General features: G+C 35.1%; 1 protein-coding gene across 6 annotated transcripts in view; it reads left to right on the top strand.

Moving 5' to 3' along the window:
• The window catches only part of SNX13 (sorting nexin 13), a 153,237-nt gene extending 128,993 nt beyond the window's left edge, over positions 1 to 24,244 (top strand). For 5 of the 6 annotated variants that reach the window (XM_050783103.1, XM_050783104.1, XM_050783106.1 and 2 more), the window contains 6 exons: positions 5,167 to 5,328; positions 7,090 to 7,161; positions 9,544 to 9,689; positions 9,941 to 10,009; positions 11,742 to 11,854; positions 14,385 to 17,903. In XM_050783103.1, the coding sequence (XP_050639060.1) occupies positions 5,167 to 5,328; positions 7,090 to 7,161; positions 9,544 to 9,689; positions 9,941 to 10,009; positions 11,742 to 11,854; positions 14,385 to 14,632 (810 nt within the window). In that variant the 3' untranslated portion in view covers positions 14,633 to 17,903. Of the gene's footprint in view, positions 1 to 5,166; positions 5,329 to 7,089; positions 7,162 to 9,543; positions 9,690 to 9,940; positions 10,010 to 11,741; positions 11,855 to 14,384; positions 17,904 to 21,839 lie in introns of those variants that run through there. The other variant, XM_050783102.1, reaches the window with a different exon arrangement.
• The last annotated feature ends 820 nt before the right edge of the window (positions 24,245 to 25,064 follow it).

The following is a 25,064-nucleotide window of genomic DNA, read 5'->3' as shown; positions in this document are numbered from 1 at the left end:
ATTTTATTTCTCCTTTGCTTGTGAAGCTTTATTTGGCTGAATATGAAATTCTGGGTTGAAAATTCTTTTCTTTAAGAATGTTCAATATTGGCCCCCACCCTCTTCTGACTTGTAGGGTTTCTGCAAGAGATCTGCTGTTAGTCTGATGGACTCCCCTTCATGGGTGATCCGACCTTTCTCTCTAGCTGCCTTTAACATTGTTTTCCTTCATTTCAACCTTGGTGAATGTGACGGTTTTGTGTCTTGGGGTTGCTCTTCTCGAGGAGTATCTTTGTGGTGTTCTCTGTATTTCCTGAATTTGAATGTTGGCCTGCCTTGCTAGGTTGGGGAAGTTCTCCTGGATAATATCCTGAAGAGTGGTTTCCAACTTGGTTCCATTCTGTCACTTTCAGGTACACCAATCACACTTAGGTTTGATCTTTTCTCATAGTCCCATATTTCTTGGAGGCTTTGTTCATTTCTTTTCATTCTTTTTTCTCTAATCTTGTCTTCACACTTTATTTCATTAAGTTGATCTTCAATCTGTGATATCCTTTTTTTCCACTTAATCGATTCAGCTATTGATACTTGTGTATGCTTCACAAAGTTCTTGTGCTGTGTTTTTCAGCTCCGTCAGGTCATTTATGATCTTCTCTACATTGGTTATTGTAGTTAGCAATTCAGCTATCCTTTTTTCAAAGTTCTTAGCTTCCTCGCATTGGGTTAGAATATGCTCCTTTAGGTCAGAGGAGTTTTACTCACCTTCTGAAGCTTACTTCTATCAATTTGTCAAACTCATTCTCCATCCAGTTTTGTTCCATTGCTAGTGAGGACTTGTGATCCTTTGGAGGAGAAGACGCCTTTTGGTTTTGGAATTTTCAGCCTTTTTGCACTGGTTTTTCCTCTTCTTCGTGGATTTATCTACCTTTGGTCTTTGATGTTGCTGACCTTCAGATAGGTTTCTGTCTGCACGTCCTTTTTGTTGATGTTGATGCTGTTCCTTTCTGTTTGTTAGTTTTCCTTCTAACAATCAGGCCCCTCTGTGGCAAGTTTGCTGGAGTTTGCTAGAGGTCCACTTCAGACCCTGTTTGCCCAAGTATCACCAGCAGAGGCTGCAGAGCGCCAAGATTGCTGCCTGTTCCTTCCTGTGGATGCTTCATCCCAGAGGGGCACTCTCCACATGCCAGCTGGAGCTCTCCTGTATGAGGTGTCTGTTGATCCCTGATGGGAGATGTCTCCCAGGCAGGAGGCATAGGGGTCAGGGACCCACGTGAGGAGGCAGTCTGTCCCTTAGTAGAGCTCCCAGCTGTGCTGGGAGATCTGCCAGTCTTCAGAGCAGGCAGGCAGGAACGTTTAAGCCTGCTGAAGCTGTGCCCACAACTGCACCTTTCCCCACATGCTCTGTCCCAGGGAGATTGGAGTTTTATCTATAAGCCCCTGTCTGGGGTTGCTGCCTTTCAGAGATACCCTGCCCAGAGAGGAGGAATCTAGTGAAGCAGTCTGGCTACAGTGGCTTTGCTGAGTTGTGGTGGGCTCCGCCCAGTTCGACCTTCCTTGTGGCTTTGTTTACACTATAAGGAGAAAACCACCTCCTCAAGCCTTAGTAATGGTGGACGCCCCTTCCCCCATCAAGCTCGAGTGTCCCAGGTTGACTTCAGACTGCTGTGCTGGCAGCAAGAATTTCAAGCTAGTGGATCTTATAGCTTGCTGGGCTCCATGGGGGTGGGATCTGCTGAGCTAGACGACTTGACTCCCTGGTTTCAGCCCTCTTTCCAGGGGAGTGAACAGTTCTGTCTGGGTGGCGTTCCAGGTACCACTGGGGTATGAAAAAGACTCCTGCAGTTAGCTTGGTGTCTGCCCAAACTGCTGCCCTGTTTTGTGCTTGAAACCCAGGCCCCTGGCGGCGTAGGTACAGGAGGGAATCTGCTGGTCTGTGGGTTGCAAAGATTGGGAAAAGCGTAGTATCTGGACCAAAAATCACTGTTCCTCAAGGCACAGTCCTTCATGGCTTCCCTTGGCTGGGGGAGGGAGTTCCCCGACCCCTTGCACTTCCCGCGTGAGGTGACTCCCCACCCTGCTTCAGCTCGCCCTCTGTGGACTGCACCCACTGTCTAACCAGTCCCAGTGAGATGAACTGGGTACCTCAGTTGGAAATGGAGAAATCACCCACCTTCTGCGTTGATCTCTCTGGGAGCTGCAGACTGGAGCTGTTCCTATTTGGCCATCTTGCCAGCCATTCACTTTTTTTTAAAAATTAATAATGGAGTCTATCTGTCCTTCTGATTAATTTCTGGAAATCCACCATAGCACACGTTTTTCAAAAACCATATTGGTGATAACCAAGATCATGCTGACCTCTTTAGAATGTCAGAATAATTTTTGTGCATATTAAGAATTTGTGGTTTCCAGCTTTATTTCCTTTTTGACTAAATGATAGTTCAATTTTTTTTATTTCACTGGAAATTAAATAGCTATTAAAGTAGATCATCTGCGAACGTTTTATCAGTGGCCATTCAGAACTTGAGAAATAATATTTGTAACACATTAACTTGGTCACACAATGTATCGTAGCTTTAGAAAACCTGTGAAACAATTTTTAGAAAGACTAACTGACAAGTAGCCTTCCTCCTTTGTACACAGTATCTTTCTATTCAGTTTTGTATCATGGTGAAGGCATTTTAAACTATAATTAAAGATTAAATTTAAGTTAAAATACCATTGTATATGTTGTTGACATTACATATAACTCAGCCGGGGTGGTAATTGACTGAATATACAGCATCTGTGTAAGGACAGCTAAGTGTACACTTATGCTGGCAATCCATAATCTGTGCATGATCATCTGAAAGTTTTTCTCTTTTTCTAAGAATCTACTTTAAAACAAATCTTGTTTTTGGAAATGTTTTCATACAATGATGGACTTTGCTTTTATGCCTATGAAATTCTGCCTCTTTCATGGTTAAGCAACAGAGTCGCTTTTAGAGGTTTTTCGTTCTTCTTACCCCACTTCCCTCCTACTACAAATGCTTGGGCTTTACCTTTAGGGAAAAAAAATGCTTCTGTACTTCTGGGATACTACATAGACAACTATTTTTAATTATTGGGAAATTCATTTTATAGATGATACAGATTTAGTTTCTCTTAGAGTATCAATGGTAGTATAGCCTCATGCCTGGGTAAGCATATGAGATAGTATTCATTTAACCAATGCATAGTAGGTAAACTCAAGTTTCTGCTGTGAAGTGTAAGATGTATGAATTTCTAAAATATTTTTAAGGATGTCATACTATTTATAAACTCAGGTTGGGGATTAAATAGAAATTCATGCCTTTTATGCTTCTGAAATGCTATTTCTTCTGTGAACATTTTAACTTGTTAGCAAGGTGGCAGTTTTTTCCCAAGCTGCACATTTTAAATGTTGTATTGTCATGCTTAATGCTTATCTTGCTTTAGAATTCTACGCTATGTTCTCATGACTTAGCTTACTTATATGTTATTACCATTTAAAAGAAAAGGCCACAGTGTGCACGTGCGCGCACACACACACGCACACACAAGAATCATTAGCCACACGTGAGAATTAACTTCATCTTTTTGTCTTTGTATTTCTCTCCACCAGTGGTCGTGTTTTTCAAATCCTTATTCAAGCCAGTTTCTGTCCTTTGATTTTACTCTTGGTTGTACTCTGACAGTGTCCCTTCTAGGGGTGGATGTTCCGTCAAGCATGTCTGCGGTGCTAGTGGCTGAGCTTAAGCCAGGGAGTAACCAACAAAAACTCTCAGCCCTTGTGCAGTTATCTTGAAATTCACTTCTTATTAATACACATTTTATCTTTTCTAGTTTTTCTTGATGAAAGCCATGAAAATATAATTAGAGTGAAGGAGTTTTGTCTTCTTGTTATCTATTAATGTTGCTATGATTCCTAAGCAGTGAGATTCAGTTTTGTTACTGTTACTCATTTTTTTCTTTTTGCATGGAACATAATTTGTTTTTCCTGGTAGGTTTTATGATGTTTAACTTTTTTTTTTTTTTTGAAAATATTTCTGTAGTTTTGTATGACTGGTTTTGTGTCTTTTCTTTGATTTCTTTATTTTTGTTAAAAATCTCTCAGTCTCATCTGCATTTCTAGTCTGGTTTCTTTAGATGTCTCTTTATTAATTGAAATTATTTTACATTTTATGGCCATAATACCATTTTTGCTTTCTGACACTCTGAAGATTTTTGATTCCTTTTTATATCTCTGGTCATATTTCCTTTTACAGTTTTTGTAATTCCACCTTGCTAAGATAAGATTTACATGTCTGATTTGCAACGTCTCTTTTCCTTCTTTGTAGTGAACTTTAAATTTCCTCTGTAGATTTTAATTGCACATATAATGTATTCTAAAATTACTTTTTAAAAAATCTTAAATATTTATTAGTTATTTCAGTTTTCTATTTATTTTACCTGTTTTCTGTTCAGTATCTACTCAGAATACCTAATTGTTGCTTTGACCTGTGCCAGAAGTATATAGTGGCTAATTCTCGTTGCATCAGTTTCTGTTTTGGAAAACATTTTTTTTTCTTTTACAATTTTGAATGGAAAAGTTTTTTTATTCAAAATTTCTTTAATAAAGAGGCAGCCAAAGCTTATATTGATATTCTAAGAATAACCTCATCTGTCAAATTTTCAAAGCATATATGTGTATGTGAAAATGCTTTTGTTTTTTGTGACAAGGGTCTCACTTTTGCCCAGGCTGGAGTTTGTGGAGTATAGTGACATGATCACGGCTCACTGCAGCCTTGAACTCCTGAGATCAAGCCATACTCTTGCCTCACCTTCCCCAGTAGCTCGGACCACAGGCATGTTCCAACATGCCTGGCTTTTTTTTTTTTTTTTTTTTTTTGTAGAGATGCAGTCTCACTGTGTTGCCCAGGCTGGTCTCAAACTCCTGGATTCAAGTGATCCTCCCGCTACAGTCTGCCAAAGTGCTGCGATTATAGGCATGAGCCACTGTGCCCAGCCGAAAATACATTTTTAAGACACACTGAAGACAACATTTCTGTACTTTTAAAATGTAACGACATAATATAAACCAGAAAATTATTGCATCTTTCCAGTGTTGCACTCTATATTTTCCAAGGCTTGTCATTTGGGTAACAACTCTGGTACAATAAAATCATGGTATAATATCTTTTTTCCCTTTAGATGGACACTTTTGTAAATCCGCTTCGCAATTCTATGAGGAATGTTTCAAATGCAGTTAAATCCCTTCCTGATAGCTTGGCAGAGGGAATGACTAAAATGTCAGACAACATGGGCAAAATGTCAGAAAGATTAGGTCAAGACATAAAGCAATCATTTTTTAAGGTAAGAAGACATTTTCAGTAATGTCCAAAGCAAACTATTTTTAAGTCAACTAAGAAGTATTGAATTCTGGTTGGATTTACCTTATTCCCTTAACCTTATTTCTTTTCCAGATGTTGCTAGACACATAGTCTCATAAAGAATAAAAAACTAAAGAGAAAAATTCTTATCAGAAATGAGTATTATAAAATCCACTTACTTGTTAGTCTCTGCTGTGGTAGGGTTTTAAAATTCATTTAAAACCAAAGCTTAAAATTAGTAAAGTTAACTTTCTTTATCTTGTTTTATTTCATTATGCCATTTTTATCATAAAGTACTATTAAATTTAGTAGCAAACAAATAAATTCTGTTGTGCAAATGAGTTATACTAGTATTCACTCAGGAAGCATAAAGTCTTATTTCTCCTGATTTACATGATAGAATGATTACCAGATCAAAGAGAAGAAAAGTTCATCATTACCATCAGTCTCTGGGCTCATACATTACTGGGTATAGACCTCTGCGTGTCATAGAAGAATTTCCCAGGGAGATTTTTTTTTTAAATTACATTAACACATAAAAATACTAGACTATAGTTTGTTGAATTCCTAATTAACATTTTAAAAATCATTTTGACATAGTTACTTGAAGTTGTAATCAAGGCTATAAAACATATAGCTATTAGAATTTTGTAGTGGATAGATTATGCTTGAATGTAAGGGAAATGTATGAAAACATAGGTATTCTTTAATCTAAGGGCCACTCCTAAAATTGTGTGAGTCATACTTTTAATTCTCGTACTTTCTCTGATGCCTCATTTTTATTTCTATTTGCGAGGAAGTATACTAACACTGAAATCAGTATTGTTCAATCCCACTTCTGCTGTTCATTACTCATATGAATTTGTACAAAAGTCACTGAACTTTTCTAGGCCTCTTTGTCGTCACCAGTAACTTGAGATGGTCTTGACAATCCTTCCTGTGCTGACAAAATGATTTTCAGCCAATACTGATCTTTCTGTCCTTTCCATCTAACATTTTGTTAATTTCTTAAACATATTAACATACTATATCAAAAGCTCTTCATGGCAAAAAGAAAGTCGATTGGAGCTCTGTTCCCTGGCAGTACTACTAACTACAGTCGTACATCACTTAACAACAGGGATATGTTCTGATAAATGTGTCATTGGGCGATTTCATCATCTGGGAACATCATAGAATGAACTTACACAAACCTAGATGGTATGTGTAAGTTCCGCAAACCTACTTCTCACTTAGGCTATATAGTATTGCCTATTGCTCCTAGGCTACTAACCTGTACAGCATGCTACTGTACTGAATACTATAGGCATTTCAACACAATGGTACACATTTGTGTATCTAAATATATCTACACAGAAAAAATGCAGTAAAAATATAGTGTTACAGTCTTATGGTACCACTCTGGTATTGTTGAACAAAACGTCGTTACGCGATGCATGACTTTTTGGCTTTCAAGTCATTTAACCTTTCATGGCTTTGAATTCTTCTAAAAAATATGGGAGTTTGACTGACTAATTTTTCTTTCTAACTCAAAAGTCATTTATTTTGTAAAGGAGAAAACCCTTTTAGTAATGAAATAATTACTCTTTGTATTTGGGTCCAAATTTTAGATTGTTAAATTTGGCTTATATATTGTACCAAAAGTCAGATCAAATGCTGATACTCATTTAGGTTTATTATTGTGTTGTGTTCTTTCACTGTCTGCTTTAGTGTGTTTACTTTGTGGGTTTGGTTTTGGTTTTAGGTGCCTCCTTTAATTCCTAAGACTGATTCAGACCCTGAACATCGCCGAGTTTCGGCTCAACTTGATGATAATGTGAGTTAATTTTATTCTTGGTAGTATTTAGTTTAAGTCATACTTGGCATATCTTTTTAACTTTTTAATGAAGTGTAATATGTATATGTATCATTAATGTGCACATATTGTGAGTGTTAAGCTTGAAGAATTCTTACAAACTGAACATGCCCATGTAATTAGCACTCTAATCAGAAAACAACATAACCACTACTCCAGAATAGCCCCTCATCCTCTGTTCCTGTTAGGACCTTCTCCTCCACCAGGGACCATCACTATCCTAACTTCTACTCTGCTTTTATACTTTGTGTATATGAAACTGTAATGTATGTGTTCCATGAAGTCTGGCTTTTTTGCTTAACATTGTGATGTTCTTCCATGATGTTTTGTGTGATTGTAGTTTCTTCGTTCTTGTGGCTTTATAGTATTCCATTTTGTGAATATAGTACAATCTATTTGTTGTATCATGAATAGTATTTCTGTGAACATTCATACACGTCTGTACATGTTTCTGTTGGATCTATACTTAGGAATGAAATTGCTGTATCAGGATATATATATATAAGTTCAGTTTTAGTAGATACTGCCAAGTACTTTTTCAAATTATTTGTACCGTTTACATTGCTATCAGCAGTACATGAGAGTTCCAGTGTTCTACATCCTGCCAATACTCAGTATTTTGTCTTTCTAATTTTAGCCAATCTGGTTGTTGTATTTCATGTGAATTTGCGTTTTTATAACTGTTGAAATGTTGAACACCTTTTCATATGTTTATTGGCCATTTGAATGTTCTGTCTTATGCGTCTGTCAAGACCTTTTGTCATTTTTCTATTGGCTTAGCTGTCTTAGTTCTTTTGATTAGTAGGAGTGCTTTATGTAATCTGAATGTGAGTTCTTTGTCGGATATATGTAATACATTGTCTTCTACTCTCTAGGTTTCTTTCTTGTGCTATATATGTAATCTGTGCCTATTACAGGGTCACAGACATGTCCTAGAATTTTCTTTAAAAACCTTTTTTGTTTTACTGTAACAACATTTAGGTTTGCAATTCATCTGGGATTGATTTTTGTTTATGAATTGAGGTATGGGTCCAGTTGATCCAAACACCATTTACTGAAAGGGCCATCTTTTCCCCACTGTACTGTTTCTCCCTTATCACAAATCAGGTTACCGTATATGTTTGGATCTGTTTTATTCTGTTCTATTAGGCAGATTTATTTTAAGGTTGTAATTATCTCCTTTCCGTTTCCAATTCAATTTGTTTATAATCAACTGTCTTAAACAAAAATATTATTTTTATTTGCTTTTTCAAGATTATTTTAAGATGTGTTATTAAGTTTATTGATGGCATAATATCCATAACATTGTACCTTTTGGTATGTGGTTTTTACAGTTTAGCTATTTATTAGATTTTCATATGACATCAAACTCGTAGGAATATACTTGATCAGAGAATATGGAAGAATTTATTCTGTCTCAGTGATGAAATGGGTCTCCTTCTCCCCACTGGTTTTGATTAAGCTATTTGATTTCAGTTTTTGAAATGGAAGGTGCACTAAGGAAAGGTTTACAACATGACAGTGAAAACTGTGTAGCTCATGCTTTCTTGCCAGTATTTAAATCACAGTGTTGATGAGGAAATAATTGGAAACAGTTTCTCAGTGATGAAAGAATTATAAAATTACTAACAATTGTATGTGGTACTAAATCTGTACCTGCTTTTTATTTTATACGTATTTTTTCGCATCAGAGCATTCCCATCATCTTCCTTCTTACCTTACTGATTGTATACTCCCATAATAAAACTGTACTGACTTTTATTTGTTAAAAACTAAAAGAAAATTCTAGTAATTTAGTAAACTATGCCTTTTGTAATGTGAATTTAGTTGTGTGCTGGATTGAACTTCAGCATCTTTTTCCTGAAAGTACATAAATACATACAATTTACTAACTAAGCAAAATGCATTATTCTATATAGTTTGTGTTTTGTTCTATTAAATATATGGAGATGTTGAGAATATCTTATTCTTGTGAAAAAGATGCATTAGAAAATAGACAAAGGGTCTAGCATTTGCCTTATCAAATTCATACAGTCTCTGCCAATAGTAAGAACCAACTCATCTTTTCCTAGGACCTTCATGAATCTACTTTGCCTTGAAAATGTTAAACTATAGCCTTAAAATGTATTCATTATTGTGGGACTATGAAGTTCTGTATTCTGTCAGAATGACTGCTAGAAATATTTTTTTTACATTAGAATTTAATGTCAAGTTATGAAGGCTAAAATGTAACTTGTTCTCTGACTTGTGAAATACCAGTCATTTAGTAAAAGCAACAAAAGTAACCATTCATAGTAGATAGCTAACTCAAACTTATTCTTATTTCTTCCCATATTTTGTCAGGTGGATGACAATATTCCACTTAGAGTAATGCTGCTTCTCATGGATGAAGTATTCGACTTAAAAGAAAGAAATCAGTGGTTGCGAAGGAATATCAAAAACCTACTTCAACAGCTTATTAGAGCTACATATGGTGATACTATTAATAGGTACCACTCTTTTCCTCCTCGCTTCTAATCTGATTTTACTTAGCTATTAAACTTTTACTTCTGGAAGTAGATTGCTCAACCTTTGTAAGAGAATTTTTTTCTCTGGGTCTTTTAAGAACATCGTTAAAGCAGTCTGTTGCTCTCAGGGATAATTTACATCCAAATTAAGTTGCTTGCTCTATGAAAGTCATATTTATTTTTTTCACCTTCTAAAAATTTAACCTTACTCATTTACATTTCTTTACTTTCAGAAAAATAGTTGACCATGTTGATTGGATGACTTCACCTGAACAAGTAGCCGACTCAGTGAAACGTTTCAGGTATATCTTAAGACACAGTCACTTCTTTCAGGTAGTACAGAGTTTAGCATTGTTATCACTAATTAACTTTCATTGCTTTTGTTTCCTTCCTGGACATAAAGTTGGTTTAGTTATCATTGATAAGCAAAAAGACTTCTAAGAATTATACTAAACGTTTGTCTCATGAACCTATTGATCTTTGTTTCTTTAAAACCAGAATAGGAAAAGTATAGAAGAAAGATCTTTCAAATGATAGGCTACATTTTTATCACAATACAGTGGCTGTAAGATAATTGAAATATTCACCTAAAAATGTTACGGTTGTATAATCAAATATCTAGTTTTGGGGATTAGTTTTTCTCAGTTGTATTTGCTAACCTTCATTTTAAATGGAACTTTTTAAGTAAGTCTCTTTGGCTATGTTTTAATTTTTTATTAAATATTGGAACCTATACAAGGAACAAAAATTAAGTAGATACTCTACTTCATATACAAAAAATACTGAGTCCCTCCCCTGGGCCTAGCACTCAGCCCATTGCTGAGATAAGATGCAGTCCCTTGAGGAAAGTACAGCTAGTAGAGAAATAAACCTCTTTTCTAAAAATGAAGATAAGCAATGCGTAAAAATTCATGGCATCACGTATTTGGAAAGGAAGGAAAGGAAGCAAGAAGGGAACTATCAGTATTGAACACTAACTAAGTTCTTGGCACTGTGCACGGTATTTTATGTATGCTTTCTGATTTTATGCCATTTTATGAGGTAGATATTTTGTCTCTATTTTGTTAGAAGTAAATTGAGGATTAGAGAAGTTGAATAGGCTCTCAGGCTACAAAGTGGGGAATCCGGTTTCTCTAATCTGAAGCTAAGTTTCTTCCCACTGTACCATACTGTTTCCAAAACTTGGACAACCTGCCCTGGCATGTTTATTTTATTTCAGGTGGGTAAATGATGTTCCTCTGGAGTGGTGATTCTCAGCATTGGCTGTTCATTGAAATCACCTGTAGAACTTTAAAAATTACTAATGCCTGGATCCCATGTCCAGGGAGTCTGACTTAATCCAGTGAAAGGCCTGTACATTAAGAGCCTATAAAGCTCTCAGGTGCTTCTAATGTGTAAAGTTAAGAACAGCTGCTCTGGGGAGTCTGACCCTCACACCAAATTCCCAGATGAAAGGTTAGTTTTTGTGCTCATCCCTGCCTTCAGACCAAGAATTGGGGAACAGGAGTAAAGCCCACTGAAAGTTAAGGAGAATGGGTTGTTTTACGTGTGAAAGTCAATCCATCTGTAAGTTGTGGGCTTGGAATTTAGTCTTATGTAGGCTTAATTATAAGAGGAGTGGGATGGCATAACTGAAGGAGATAGGTGTTAAACTCTAAGGCATTGAAATTCAAGATATTGTAGGGTTGCATTTGGATGAGATGTTCCATCAGCGGATGCCCACTTTGAGTTTAAATGGCTGTGATACAGTCATCTACGTATCCCATTTTGCTGTCTTCATTAGTGTTTATGAACTGCATTGGTGCATAATTTATCTGTTATTTTTTCTTGTGTTTGTTTTTTTTTGAACCCCAAAAATTGAACCCTACACTTGGTCTTTGTTGAATATCATTAAAGCTATATATTAATAAAATTTCAGAAACTTTTTGTTTCTCTTCGCATTTGTATTTTCTGTAGAAATTTGAAATAATTTTATCAACTTGTATCATTAGAAAATGAAAATGTTTACAAAATTTATTTAATCTTCTCAAATAGAGATGCATTTTGGCCAAATGGCATTTTAGCAGAGACTGTTCCATGCAGAGATAAAAGTATTCGAATGAGAACAAGAGTAGCAGGAAAAACGAAATTACTTGCAATTATGCCAGGTGAGTGGGCATGTGTAGTTAAAAATCTCTATAATTTGTCATTCTTCTGAATTTTTAGCATTCATCATGCCAGTGTAACTGCCTTTTGATGATAACAACTACCTTTTGATGACTTAATACATATCAGGCACTGTGCTAGGCATTTCTCATATGTTCTTAATCAGTCCTCATAACCCTACTGTAAAGCTAAGGACTGTTAACATCACCACTTTGTATGTGAGGAAACAGAAGCTCAGAGAGGTTAAATAATCTATCCAGTGTTTATAGCTACTAAACAACAGTTGGTATTCTGACTCGGCTTTAAGTGATGTGAAAGCTTATGCTTTTAACCATTTGCTTTGCTGAAATGGTTAAACATATTGGGAGTTAAGTTAAATAAAATACATGACAGGTGAATGGGCTAATAAAATATAAGGTATGAATTTTTCAGGAAGAATATTTGTTCTACTTAGGAAAACAAATTATTTCAAAAACTCCATCTACATAGAAACAACTGATTGGCTGATTATTAATCTTTATTAATATATAATCCCAAACAAAATATACTTAGTAGCATTTTGTTGGTCTGATTTTAGTTACTTCATTAGGGTACAGCTATCTCACTACCTTAGATTTACTTTTTCTCGTTTTTCTTCTTTCAGTCAGAGAAGTTATATAATGTGAAAAGCAATTTAATGTGGCTGGGAGGTGGTGATGGTTGTTTTGCCACTTGTTAATGAATATCTTTGAAAATGCCGACATGTCTTTTCTCTGTATTTTAATTCTGGATGTAGAGAATGAACAGACATATTTGTGCATTATTTAATATCACACAATACTTATTTTTTCTCTAATTTTGTTATAATTCAGAACTCTCTTTTCTCCATAAATTTTAATGACCAGCTTTGTCTTCCGTCAATTAAATTAAAAATTTGCCACATGATTTTAATTCTTACCTATATACTGTTTCATTTGTTGGTAAAAAAGCAAATTATAGAAATAACATTTTAGAAAAATAAGAAACAATTGCTTAGGATATTATTTAATATACTATTATAGTAAACCTGATTGTGCTATATAGACTGACTCAGTTATCTAGCTGGAAGAAATCTTTATTCACCAAATATTTATTGAAAGTTATTATGTGCCAGATGCTGTTCTTTGCACTTATGTTTGCCTTCTTGGAGATTACTATCCAATAGAAATAGAGGGACTCAAAAACACACAAAACAAATAAATGGAATGTAGTATGTTAGATAAGTGGTAAGTACTAAAGAGAAAGATACTGCAGGAAAATGGAATAGGTAGTGTCGGATGGGTTGCAGTTTTAGATGGGGTGGCCAGGGCAGGCCTCACTGAGAAGATGACAGTGGTGTGAAGATTTGAAGGAAGTGAGGGTACATATAAAAGTATATGAATTTATATATACATAATCCTTGCCTATTTTTTAGTAAATTCTCAAAATTTTTGCTATAAATTATTTGGTACCCCTAGTTAGATAAAGACTTTTTGGGAATTGTATGTTTCTTTCCAAAGCAGCAAAATGATATTTATATTATCAATATTATGAATAATTATGAATATGAATAATTAATCATACATGTTGGTCTCATAATCAAATCTCTGTAGTAACTTGGTGTTATTTATGAATAAATGCCAAATTTGCTCACTCTTAGTCACAACACCATCAGTTTTCTATTTTCTTCACTTTCTTCACTTTGAATTTAAATAAAATTCAACCAAACTTGTACTATCCCCATTTCTTGAACATGCTTTGTTATTTTAGTTACTGCTTATTTGCTCATTCATGTCCATTTCACCAAGGCTAATCCTTCATCCCATTGCACCTATCAAAATCCTGCCCAAGTAGAAAGTCTCCTTTACCTGTCACTTTCTTAAAGGGAACTTTTCTTTGTTACCACATCTGGAAGTCTCCCCACTACAAATATTCTTACACTTTTAGCATTTTTATGGCATGGTTACTATGTCAGGGGTTTTTGTAGATCAGGGATTAGGGTTTTTTTTTTTTCCTGTGTTCCAATGAAACTTTATTCACCATCATGGATTAGTTTGTTTCTTTATAGCATTTGTTACTGTTCATTAGGTGTACTAAGAATATTTGTATAATATTACAAAGTTTACAGATCACTTTTCACATTATCTCTTTAAAGACTTATAAATCCTTATAGTTATAAGGATGTTTGTTATTATAAATTCTCCTTTTCAGATGAGGAAAGAGGGTGGTGGGTAAGTATCACATGGGTATTAAGGGACACGTTTGTAATCATAGTTTGGGATCTTTGAGACTTTTTTTTATCTTTTACACCTGTGCTATATTCTCTCCCAGTAGCTTTTGCATAAGTGGGTAAATAGATGCATGCATGCGAAGATGCATATTAAGCTTCAGCTGTAGTACATAGCTGAAATGCATTAACTGGTTACCTACTGTTTATCAGTTACTCTGCTGTGTACCTTAATTTAAGAGCATTTAAGAGTTTAGGCCTTGTGTTTCCTTTGAGTAATTGTGTGTATTTTCCCCCACTTCATTTAGATGAACTGAAGCACATTATTGGGGCTGAGACAACACGGAAAGGTATTCTTCGTGTTTTTGAAATGTTTCAGCATAACCAATTAAATAGGAGAATGGTTTATGTCTTCTTGGAAGGCTTTTTAGAAACCTTATTTCCACAGTATAAATTCCGTGAACTTTTCAACAAACTGCATTCACGGTCAAAGCAGATGCAGAAATATAAACAGAAACTTCAAACTACGCAAGCGCCTTCTTTACAGAAAAGGTGACACTCCACTCTATGAAGCTGGTGTTCATTTTGTCCAGGACTAATGGTATGGACAGATCTTCTGGGGCTTAACTCAAATACTGTTGTGTCTGCACCAGTCTTTTAGTGTCTCAAAATAGATTATTAATACATCCATAAGTCTGTGGTTCTTCTCATTCTCATCTATAATCCACCATTAACAAGAGAGATTTCTGTGTCTTAAATGATTTGGTGCATATTTTGCAACATTGAGAGAAAACTGCCCCCATCTCAAGCAAGAATGGCGTTGGTTTCTTCCATTTCGAACTAATCAGCATTCTCCAGCAATGACAAAATGCCAGAGTGTATATATGAAAGCTAAGGAAAGCACAAAACAATGGTTCAGAGATAAATTGGCTAATTTGTTTAACGGTTGGAGACTGTGCAATGTATGATTTGGAGGAATTTGGCATAATGATTTTGTAGGTCTGTGTCAGCATTTTGATATATTGTGAATTAGCCAGGTGAATGATCCTTGAAACATCTCTTTCAGGTCTGGGGAAAGAGACAGAATGCCCTTAAAGTGTGAAATAACCTTATACCTGAATTACAGTTTTGTGATATAAAATAAAGCTGAGTATAAAATAAAACCAATCAAACACAGAATTTGATTGGATTTGTTATTCATTGGTATACAACAATTTTTATTCTTATGTGTGCTTTAAGGGCTGTGTTATGCTCTTATGGTACTCAGTTTTGTGTTTCCTTTTGGCATTCTTTGTGCAAAAAAGAAGCATGTGGTGGCTCTCATTTAAATTTCAAAATTATTAGTTTTATCTTTAACAGATTACTGATTATACAGAAGATATAATTTATTGGAAGAACTGCCAAATACATTTTGTCCTTCTAAAAATATGGAAATTTAAATAGTAGTCTGGAAAGTTACCATATGATAATTTTTAATTATGTGATCTAGACATGCCTTAGGTAACTGCAGAAATAGCAAATTAAATGATGAATGAGCTTATTAGTCATAGTAAACATACAAATTCCTAATTCTATGACAGTGTACATATATGAAAATAAATGAAAAAAGAACTATAATATTTTTTAAAATATGCTTTTATTTATATTTCACATAATGTAAAATTCTACAAAATAAAGCTAGTAGGCAAAACCCCTCAGTGTATACCTTTAAACCCATAAATTAATTTTATACCAATAAAATAAAATACTTTCTCTAGTTTTGGAGCTTCTGTATTTCCTATAATTTTCTCACTGTCCATTTTATCCATCTTAGAAGTCTTCATATCCCTTCTATGCAGGATTTCTGCGTAGTTTTAAATATTTTCATTGTCTAAGGGTTTGGGTGTGTCAGCTTTTTTTGTTTTAAAAATAATTAACACTAAAACCTTAAAATAGTGAAGCTACTTATCAGACCACTGAGCCAAGATCCTGGTATTAAAAGAAAGTCTGGGTGCTTAAGATAAAGGGACAGAGTATTGGTATCCCAGTTATTTGGGAGCTTTAAGATTGGAACAAGATATCACTGTCTTGTTTTCACTTAGATCCTACTTTCAAAGTGAGGCCTATTAGCAGAATAAAGCCTTCCTTTAAAGCTTTATAATAATCATATTTATTAATAATGCTGTTGTGTATACTTATAGTATGCATATATTCAGCATATGTTGCATGTCTTCAGAATTACATAAAATGAAATCCCTTTCATTGCAACTTGCAAGTGAGAAGAGATCCTTAGTGGCTCTGGTGGAAGAAATAGTATTTCTTCTTCTCAGGGTGTCTCCCTGCCTTGGCCCCTCCCTGAGCCCTAGGCTTTAAAAGTGAAGATGTGTGAAACATGTCTGTGGGAAGCATCAGCATGGCCATAAGTGCAATGATTTTCATATATGCCCCTGCCCATTTCAAGTATATTTTTGACATGAATAAATCTAAGAGTATACGGAATGATTCATGTAAGAGCCTAGCGTGTACATGTGAAAGAGCATTTCTATATAATGTGAGGAGCACTGGCCATCAACCAGGGAAAGAAAGGTCATGTAATACTGTAAATTTTCAAAATAGAGCCCTACAAGATAACTGCAATCATACCAAAAACTATTTGAGTAAATAGATTTTTAAAGTAATTTTTGTTTAAAAGAGTTTATATTTCAGAAGCAGAAAATGTCAAATGATAGTCTTTGTAAATGGTGGTGCATCTTCTCTATGCACATCTGTGTTTTACATCAGAAAGAGCTGTGGTCGTGCTAAAATTAGAGATAACTTTTTGAATGACTTGGTCAAGCTGTGTGTAAAATATTTAACCATAAGTCAAGTACAGTGTACTATGTTTAATAAAGTTACTACATTTAATGCATTTATTGCATATATGAATATATACGTGAAGAGGCTTTATGTCTTCTCTTATTTGATTTTGAATGTTTTTTAAGTCAGTGGTGCCTTTAGGCAAGAACTTTCTAAATTAATCATTCTTTGTGTTTTCTGATTTTTCAGGTAACGTGTAAACTATTTAGAAACCATCATAGTTTATTCACCTTAAAAAATTGATTGTATTATTTAAATATATCACTTAGATGGGCATTTCCTATAATTAGGATATTCCAAATAGTTGCTGAAATCAATTGTGCCATTGACCAATGGATGCACTTGGTTAGCCTTAATTTTTTTTAAAAGAAAACATTAAAAACTTTCTTGAGTATTTCAGTTTGTTCATTTTAAGTTTGTGCTGCTGGTATTTGGGGAAAAAAATCAAACAGTTAAATGCTACCAGAAAGTGTACCAATTTTTATAAAAATTAAGAATAATATAAATTTCTCAATCTAAAATTTTAATTTTGTGCAATATTTTCATTTAATGCATGTGTATTTGAGTAATTGTAAGAAATGAATTTTTAATTTTTTGAGATGTAGCTTAAACTATCTTCTTAATCCAACAACTTACATTCCGTTGTTGCTGCATCCTTTTATTTAAGGACTTGTTTTAAAAGTCTTTTTTGTCACTCCTTGGAAAATTCTTTTATTAGTAGTAAATTTTGCTTATAGGAGCATGGCTCCTGTATTACAAGGGAAAAAATGTAAAGAGCACATTTTAGGATTATACTTGTTAAAAGATAATGTGTGCATATCATTGTACAGTAAGTGTCAACTGTGTGCCTAACTGTTCTATCAATACTTTCCTTCTTTAACAAAGAAACAACAATCAGAATGTCAGTTATTTTTATTCAACTAAAAGGATTAAAAAATTTATTTGGTTTGCGTTCTGTCCATTAGAAAATACTAATAAAGTATTAACAAACATTTTTGTTGAGTTCATTTAGTAGTAATGTATTTTTGTTACTTTTAAGATGCTTGTTCAGTAGTCTTATTTTTAGGTCTGTTTGTATTTTCTTTTCTTTTAGATATCAATCAATTCAAGTTCCAGGTTGGTAGATGAGTGCTTGAGTGATTACTGACTTAAATGGACTGAATTTAGTTTTTCTTTTATGGGGCAAATAATTTACACCACAGTGTTAAAGAAACTTTATACTTCCTCCTCATATAAAATTATAAAATATTTTTCCCACAGTTGAAAAGATTCATAATTAGTAATCCATTTTATTTGATCTCATTTTAAATTCATATTTTGACTAATATTTTAGACTTTTTCCTTTCTAAAAGTAGATTGGTCATAATATTTGCATCCTTCTTGGAGCTGTTTCAATAGACTTCTAAGGCATCAGATGTGATAACTTCTAGCCCATCAGGGATTGGCATAATATTTCTTAAAATGCATGTGGTAAAATATTGTTCCCTATAAGATGTTCCTGAGGGGAAAGTTTTATACTTTTATGTAACGTATACAGGACTATCTGTATATGAACCAAAAAGCAAAAATATTCCTTCATAATTCAAATGATTATATCAAAAATTCTGAGATGTTCTATAAGAAACCTGTTGAACTTTGCTTACCTAATTTCCTAAACTTAACCTCAGAATCTTTTGTCATGAGCAGCTTGAGGATGATGTTCTCACGGAATGTAGTTTGGAAAATCTTTAGTAGGAGAGAAAAAAAGGTGAAGTGTCTTTAGTTAGGGAATGTAAACTGGACAGAAAACCCAGTGGATTTGGAGCACAAAGATTTTTTTCTTGCCTGCCATTTTAATGGAAAGTTCAATCTTTGGAAGAAAAGGGAAAGATGGAAAAAGGGTGAAGATGGAAAGTTAACAGCTGATTATATAGCAGATATTAAAGAGTAGAATTTGGCTCTGAATACCAGAGTAATGACTTCAGTGAGGAATAATAGAGCACATCTCATGAGAAGCGGGAAAGATACTTCCACAGATTTTGCTCATGTGACCAGAAGAATAGTAACTCAAAAATGTAAGGGGAAGAAGGAAATGCCATACAGTTTAGTTTATAAAATATTTGTGCCAGACATTGACCCATATATGTAATGACAGGTAATATGTTTGATTTAGGAAAACTTGCAGTAGCTGAGTGAAAATGAAACTTAACCCATGGGTTTACCAATGGAGTGTGTGAGATGTGTGTTAAAGATGATATTTTAAATTGGTAAACATGATCTTTTACATATCATCAAGAGTGAAATGAAACAATAAAACTATGTATTAGGAGTTTTCCCCTTGGTGATTGACTAGGAGGACTTACAAAACTAAGCATATAGTCATACAGCTAAGATTTATTATGGCAAAAGGATATAGAACAAGAGCAAAAAAAAGTGCATGGACGAAGTCTGGGGGAACAAGGCTCCAGCTGCCAACTGTTCTCTCCCAGTAGAGTCACACAAGATGCAACTTAACTCCCACAGCAAGGAGTTGTGACAACACCTGTAAAATGTTGCCAACCAGGGAAGCTCTTTCGAGACTTGGTGTCTGGGGTTTTATTGAGGGCAGTTTATTTAGGCACCCTCTGCCTGGCACGTAACGGAATTCCTTTATGGAATTTCTTTCTCAGAAAATTGTGGTCAACATATGCCATATTTTTGGTACAGTTTAGGCTTACTGAGCCATTTTTATCAGTTTTGGGAATTGATGGGAACACTCCTAAAATCTTAAGTTCTCAAACACCTGCAGCCTTCTTTGCAAGTAAACTCCTTTCCTAAATGCTGTTGTCTGAGTTTTCCTTTGACAGGTGGATGTTCCACTGGGATGCCCAGGTGACTTACCTCTTGAGCCAGTTTTGCCTCATTGGCTGTTTACATCCAGGCTCACCTAGCCTCCAGGGATGGACCTCATTCAACAGTTAGAGGCTTTACACTTGCTGACTGTTTTCTACTTTCCCCTCCTCATGGCTCTTTTTCTGGGTCTCGGTCAAGTCTTGTTTTGAGTTTGATTAGTGCATAGCTACTTTATTTCTCAATTGGTGGAAACAGTGTTAGGGAGCTGACTTCTGTGGTCTGACCTAATTTTCTGCCAAGCAGCTATTTATCTTTCTTGATTGTCTTCATGTCTTCAAGACTCTTGATATCAGCTGGCATCTTGGTCAGGCCAATATCTTGTCTCTCCTGTATGATTACGTGGTTCATGTTGCAGCCTAGATCAGTTTCTTCTGCCAGTGGCAGAATCCTTCATGTTCCTTGTCTTATTTATTTTATTATTATTTTTCAATGTGTGGGTGCTCTCTTGTTTTATTGTATTTGGGGTGAGGTTATTTTATGGCATGGTCCAGAGTAAACTGTAAGGCCTGGGTGCCCTGCTGCGAGGTCAGGGGCAATGGGACTAAGACTGCAGAGTCCTGGCTCCCCTACTACCTACCAGTTGCTGGCCCTGTGTGGGGGTCTCTTCTGCTTTATCTGGCCTGAAAGAGACAGATGTTTCTGATCCCGGGGCTCCTGGGGGTTGGTTCCCAGTATTTCCAGGGATAGAGCGTGCTGTGGGCACTGGTGGGAAGCTTTGGTGTCTCCTCCCAGACTCTATCTCTGCCTCTTTATCTCTTTCTTCAGCTTCTGGACCTTGAGCACCAGAGCTTCAGCCCTGACCCCCTCCTGCCCTTACAGCAGGGCCTGGTTCAGCTCCAGCTGCTGCTCCAGCAACTCCTCAGCTTGGTCCAGCTCAACTGTGCGGTGTTGAGGTGGAGTCGGGGAGCATCAGCCAGGGCAGGGGGCGCTTAGACCCTTGGAACCTGTGTTGCAGGGTCTGGCTGTAAGGAAGGAATTCAACCTCCCTTTCTCTTTTTCTAGCCCATTAGGTTAAGGTCCCCTGTACTGAGAAGCCCAGAGAACTCCCTTTCTTGGGCATGTTCCTTGTCTTGTTTACACAGTACTATGAGCTTTAAAAGTATTCAAGAAAATAGTTTTCATGCTTGCTGGAAAGCAAGCCATCTTTCAGCTATCCTTTGTGTCTCTGATCTCTCTCCTCCAATAAGTTGGTGAGTTTCATTCTTTATTTTTGATTAAGAAGGATGAAGTTATTAAATTTAGGCTGCTAGTTCTGTGTGTGTGTGTGTGTGTGTAAATAAAAGACTTCTTGTAAAGTGTGTGTGTGTAAATGAAAAAAAAAGACTTCTCCTTGTAAAAGCTTTTTACAGATGTTTATACTTGTAACAGTTCTTGTATTTGCAGCTGGCATTTACCCACTTTATGGTCTCTCAACTTCTGGAAATTATGGATATTAATTAGACATAAAAATTTATCACTTCTATGCACTACTGGTGATATCTAATTTAAAAATACAGATTAACCATCAAATGTGAGGGAGTGATGCAGGGATTTAAGTAAAAAATTTGAAATTAGTTTTACATAGTTGTAAAGACTTCAGATTTAAGAATTTTCCTCTAAAAAATTATATTAATGAGTATGTAAGTGTAATGGAATGAGACAGCAGACTGAATGGGGAAATTACTTCTGGTTTTTCGGGAGATTCGTGACCTCCTAAGCAACCTAAAGGGTGTTGAGTAGCTTGGAGTTTTCTTTATCGTTTCTTTAAAAAAAGAAAAAATGTCCCATAAAAGAAAATGAATCAAACACAAATCAGATGGTCTGAAAAAGTTTTGTGTTTAAAAACAAAACATACATACATAAATACTGAAATGGAAAGAAATTTGGCACTAAACTCCTCCAGAGTACCCAAATGTTAGACAAAAGTATTTTATCATGAGTTATACAATATTTTCTAAATACGTTTGTTGATAAACTTGCATGCCTTTGCTTCTCTCCAGAGATAAGTACTAAATTAGATTTTAATGTCTTAAATTTAATGGAGCTCTATGTCCCCTCCAAATCTCATGTTGCCCCAGTGTTGGAGGTGGGGCGTGGTGGAAGATGTTTGGATCATGGAGGCGTATCCTTCATGAATGGCATGGCACGGCACGGCACGGCACTATCCCCTTGATGATGAATAAGTTCATGTGAGACCTGGTTGCTTAAAAGGTATGTGGTACCTCCCCCTCCTCTCTCTTGCTCCTGCTTTCACTGTGTGACAATCCTGCTCCTGCTTCACCTTCTGCCATGAGTAAAAGTCCCCTGAGACCTCCCCAGAAGCTGAGCAGATGCTGGCTTGAATAGCCCACAGATCCATGAGCCAGTTAAACCTTTTGTCTATATAAATTACTCTGTCTCAGATATTCATTTGTAGCAATGCGAGAACAGCTTAACACAAGCTCCTATTTCGATTGGCATAAACAGACAAAGTAAGACTTGTGTAAGAACCAAATAATTTTCAGAGAGAAAGTGAAAAAGAAAAAAAAGTCAATGGGTAAGTTTGTTGGCTCTTTAAGGAATTTCAAATAGTTGAGGTGGGTAGAAGAAGTTAGTGATGATTTAATGGCCTTGATTGCTAGATTACAAGAAACAAATGTATGCATATGTTATCAAATAACAGGAAACAACCTAAGACTGTCAGTATTTTTAAATAAGAGGTTTTTAATCCTGTTAAGAAGTGGGCAAAGGATCTAAATAGACATTTTTCAGAAGAAAGCATACAAATCACCAACAGGTGTATGAAAAAGTGCTTATTATCACTAATCAGGGAAATGCAAATCAAAACCATGAGATGTCATCTTACCTTAGTTAGAATGACTGTTACTGAAAAGACAGAAAATAACAGATTCTGGGAAGAATACAGAGAAAAGTGAACTCTCATACACTGTTGATGGAAATCTAAATTAGTATAGCCATTATGGAAAAAGTGTGGAAATTTCTCAAAAACCTAATAAAACTACCATATGATCCAGCAGTTCCACTACTGGGTACTTATTCAAAGGAAAGGAAATCAATATATCCAAGGGATGCGTGTACCGCCATGTTTATACAGCACTTTTTACAATAGCAAAGATAAGGAATCAGCCTAAGTGTCCACCAATGGATGAATAGATAAAGAAAATGTAGTATATTTACACAATGAAATACTATTTGGCCATAAAAAAGAATGAAATCACATAATTTGGAGCAACATGGATGGAACTGGAGGTCATTAAGTGAAATAAACCAGCCACAGAAAGCTATTATATGCCCCCCAACTCATATGTAGGAGCTAAAAAAGTTGGTTTCGTGGAGGTAAAAAGTAGAATGATTATTATAAAAGGCTAGGAAGAATGTCAGTGGGGAGGGTGTTGGGGGCAGACAATGAAGAAAGGTTGGTTAATGGGCAAAAATATACATTTAGAATGAATAAGTTATAATCTGTAGTAGAGTAGGGTAACTATGCTTAACAACAGTGTGTTGTACATTTCACAATAGGTAGATGTAAGGACTTGAAATGTTCTCAGCACATAGAAATGATAAATACTTGTGGTGTTGGATGTCCAAATACCGACTTGATATTACAGAATCTATGCATGTAAAGTATCACGTATGTTCCATAAATATGTACAAGTATGTATCACCAAAAATTACTCAGCTCTAAAAAACATTAGGTTTTTATTATTTATTATGTAAATGGTGGGAAAACATCAGGTAATAATACTAAACAAAGTGAATACTTGGACAATTTAGACAAGTTAATTTTTATTTAAGTCAACTGTATATCTTTGCCTTGATGTGAAAAATAATATTACTCTAAAGTTTGTAATTTATGTAAAATTTTGATATGTTTTTCTATGGAAAGCGTAATTTGAATGCCATAAATTTTATGCACTGATTTAATAGGTCAGGTAAGATTTTTGTTTCCACAAAACATTTAAGATTATGAAGATATAAAAAAAATGTTTAGCTAAATTAGTAGTTTTCAACTGGGGGTAATTTCACCAGTCATGGAACATTTGATAATATTTGGAGACATTTTTGATGGTCACAACTGGGACGTTGCAACTGGTGACTTTGTGGATGGAGGCCAGGGATGAGGCTAAATATCCTATAGCTCCCCACAGTAAAGAACTATATGGTCCAAAATGTCAAGAGCACTAAGGCTGTGAAACACTGAACTAAATTACGGCTTTATAAAAAAGCATTTGTTTCTCTGATGCTACAGTTCATAAGATGATGCTGTATTGATAGTTATTCCATTTACAATGTCTGTGTAAAAAATGGTCATATGCTTAAATTCATCTATGTTATTGTATGTATCAATAGTTTCTTTTATTGTTAATAATATTTCATTGTATGGATCTACCACAATTTTATCCATTCACCAGTTTAAGGACAGTTGGATTATTTCAAGGTTTGGGTGATTATTAATAAAGCTTCTATAAACATTGTTGCATAATAAAGAATTTGGGCTTTTTCTTTCATTGTTGGGAGACTGTAAATCCTTGGAATTTCCCTCATAATAGGAATGTGTTTGATTCATGAGCCCCTTGGATTACCCAAGTTTATGGTAACAAGATGAGATGACTCAGGATGGAGGCTGGTCCCCAGAAAATTTAACCTGTGATTAGAGTTTGGGATTTTGAGCCAGCTGACCTCTAAGGAGGGGAGAAAGAGTTGAGATTGGATTCAGTCACCTGGCTAATCAGTTGTGCCTGTGTAATGAATCCCCAATAAGAACTCTGGACAGTAAAGCTCAGTAGAGTTTAATTCAGAAGTTATTCTTTTTCTATTTGATTTCTTCTTTGTCCTATGGGTTAGAAATGTGTTGTTTAATTTCTAAATATTTTGATTTTTTTTCATATTTTTCTATTGATATGTAGTTTAATTCCTTTTTAGTTGGAGAACACACTTAATGTGATTTCTTTTAAATGTGTTGAAGTTTGTTTTGTAGCCTAGAATATGATCTGTCTTGTCAAAAGAATATATATGTTGCTTGTTATTGGGTAGCGTGTTCAGTGATTGTTGGTTACATCAAGCTGGTTGATTGTGCTATTTAAGACTAATATCCTTACCAACTTTTTTTTTTTTTTTTTGGTCTTTCAATTACTGAAAGATGAATACTGATGTCTCCCACTAAAATTATAATTCTATCTATGTTTCCTTTTATTTCTGTCAGATTTTGCGTCATGTTTTTGAAGCTTTTTCTTAGGTGTATACATATATAAGATATTTATGTCTATATGATGAATTGACCAATTTATCATTGCTTACTGTTC

Source organism: Macaca thibetana, chromosome 3 (genome assembly GCF_024542745.1).
Source record: "Macaca thibetana thibetana isolate TM-01 chromosome 3, ASM2454274v1, whole genome shotgun sequence".
NCBI lineage: Eukaryota > Metazoa > Chordata > Mammalia > Primates > Cercopithecidae > Macaca > Macaca thibetana.
The sequence above is the reverse complement of the archived record's forward strand: the minus strand, read 5'-3'. Positions and strand labels throughout refer to the sequence as shown.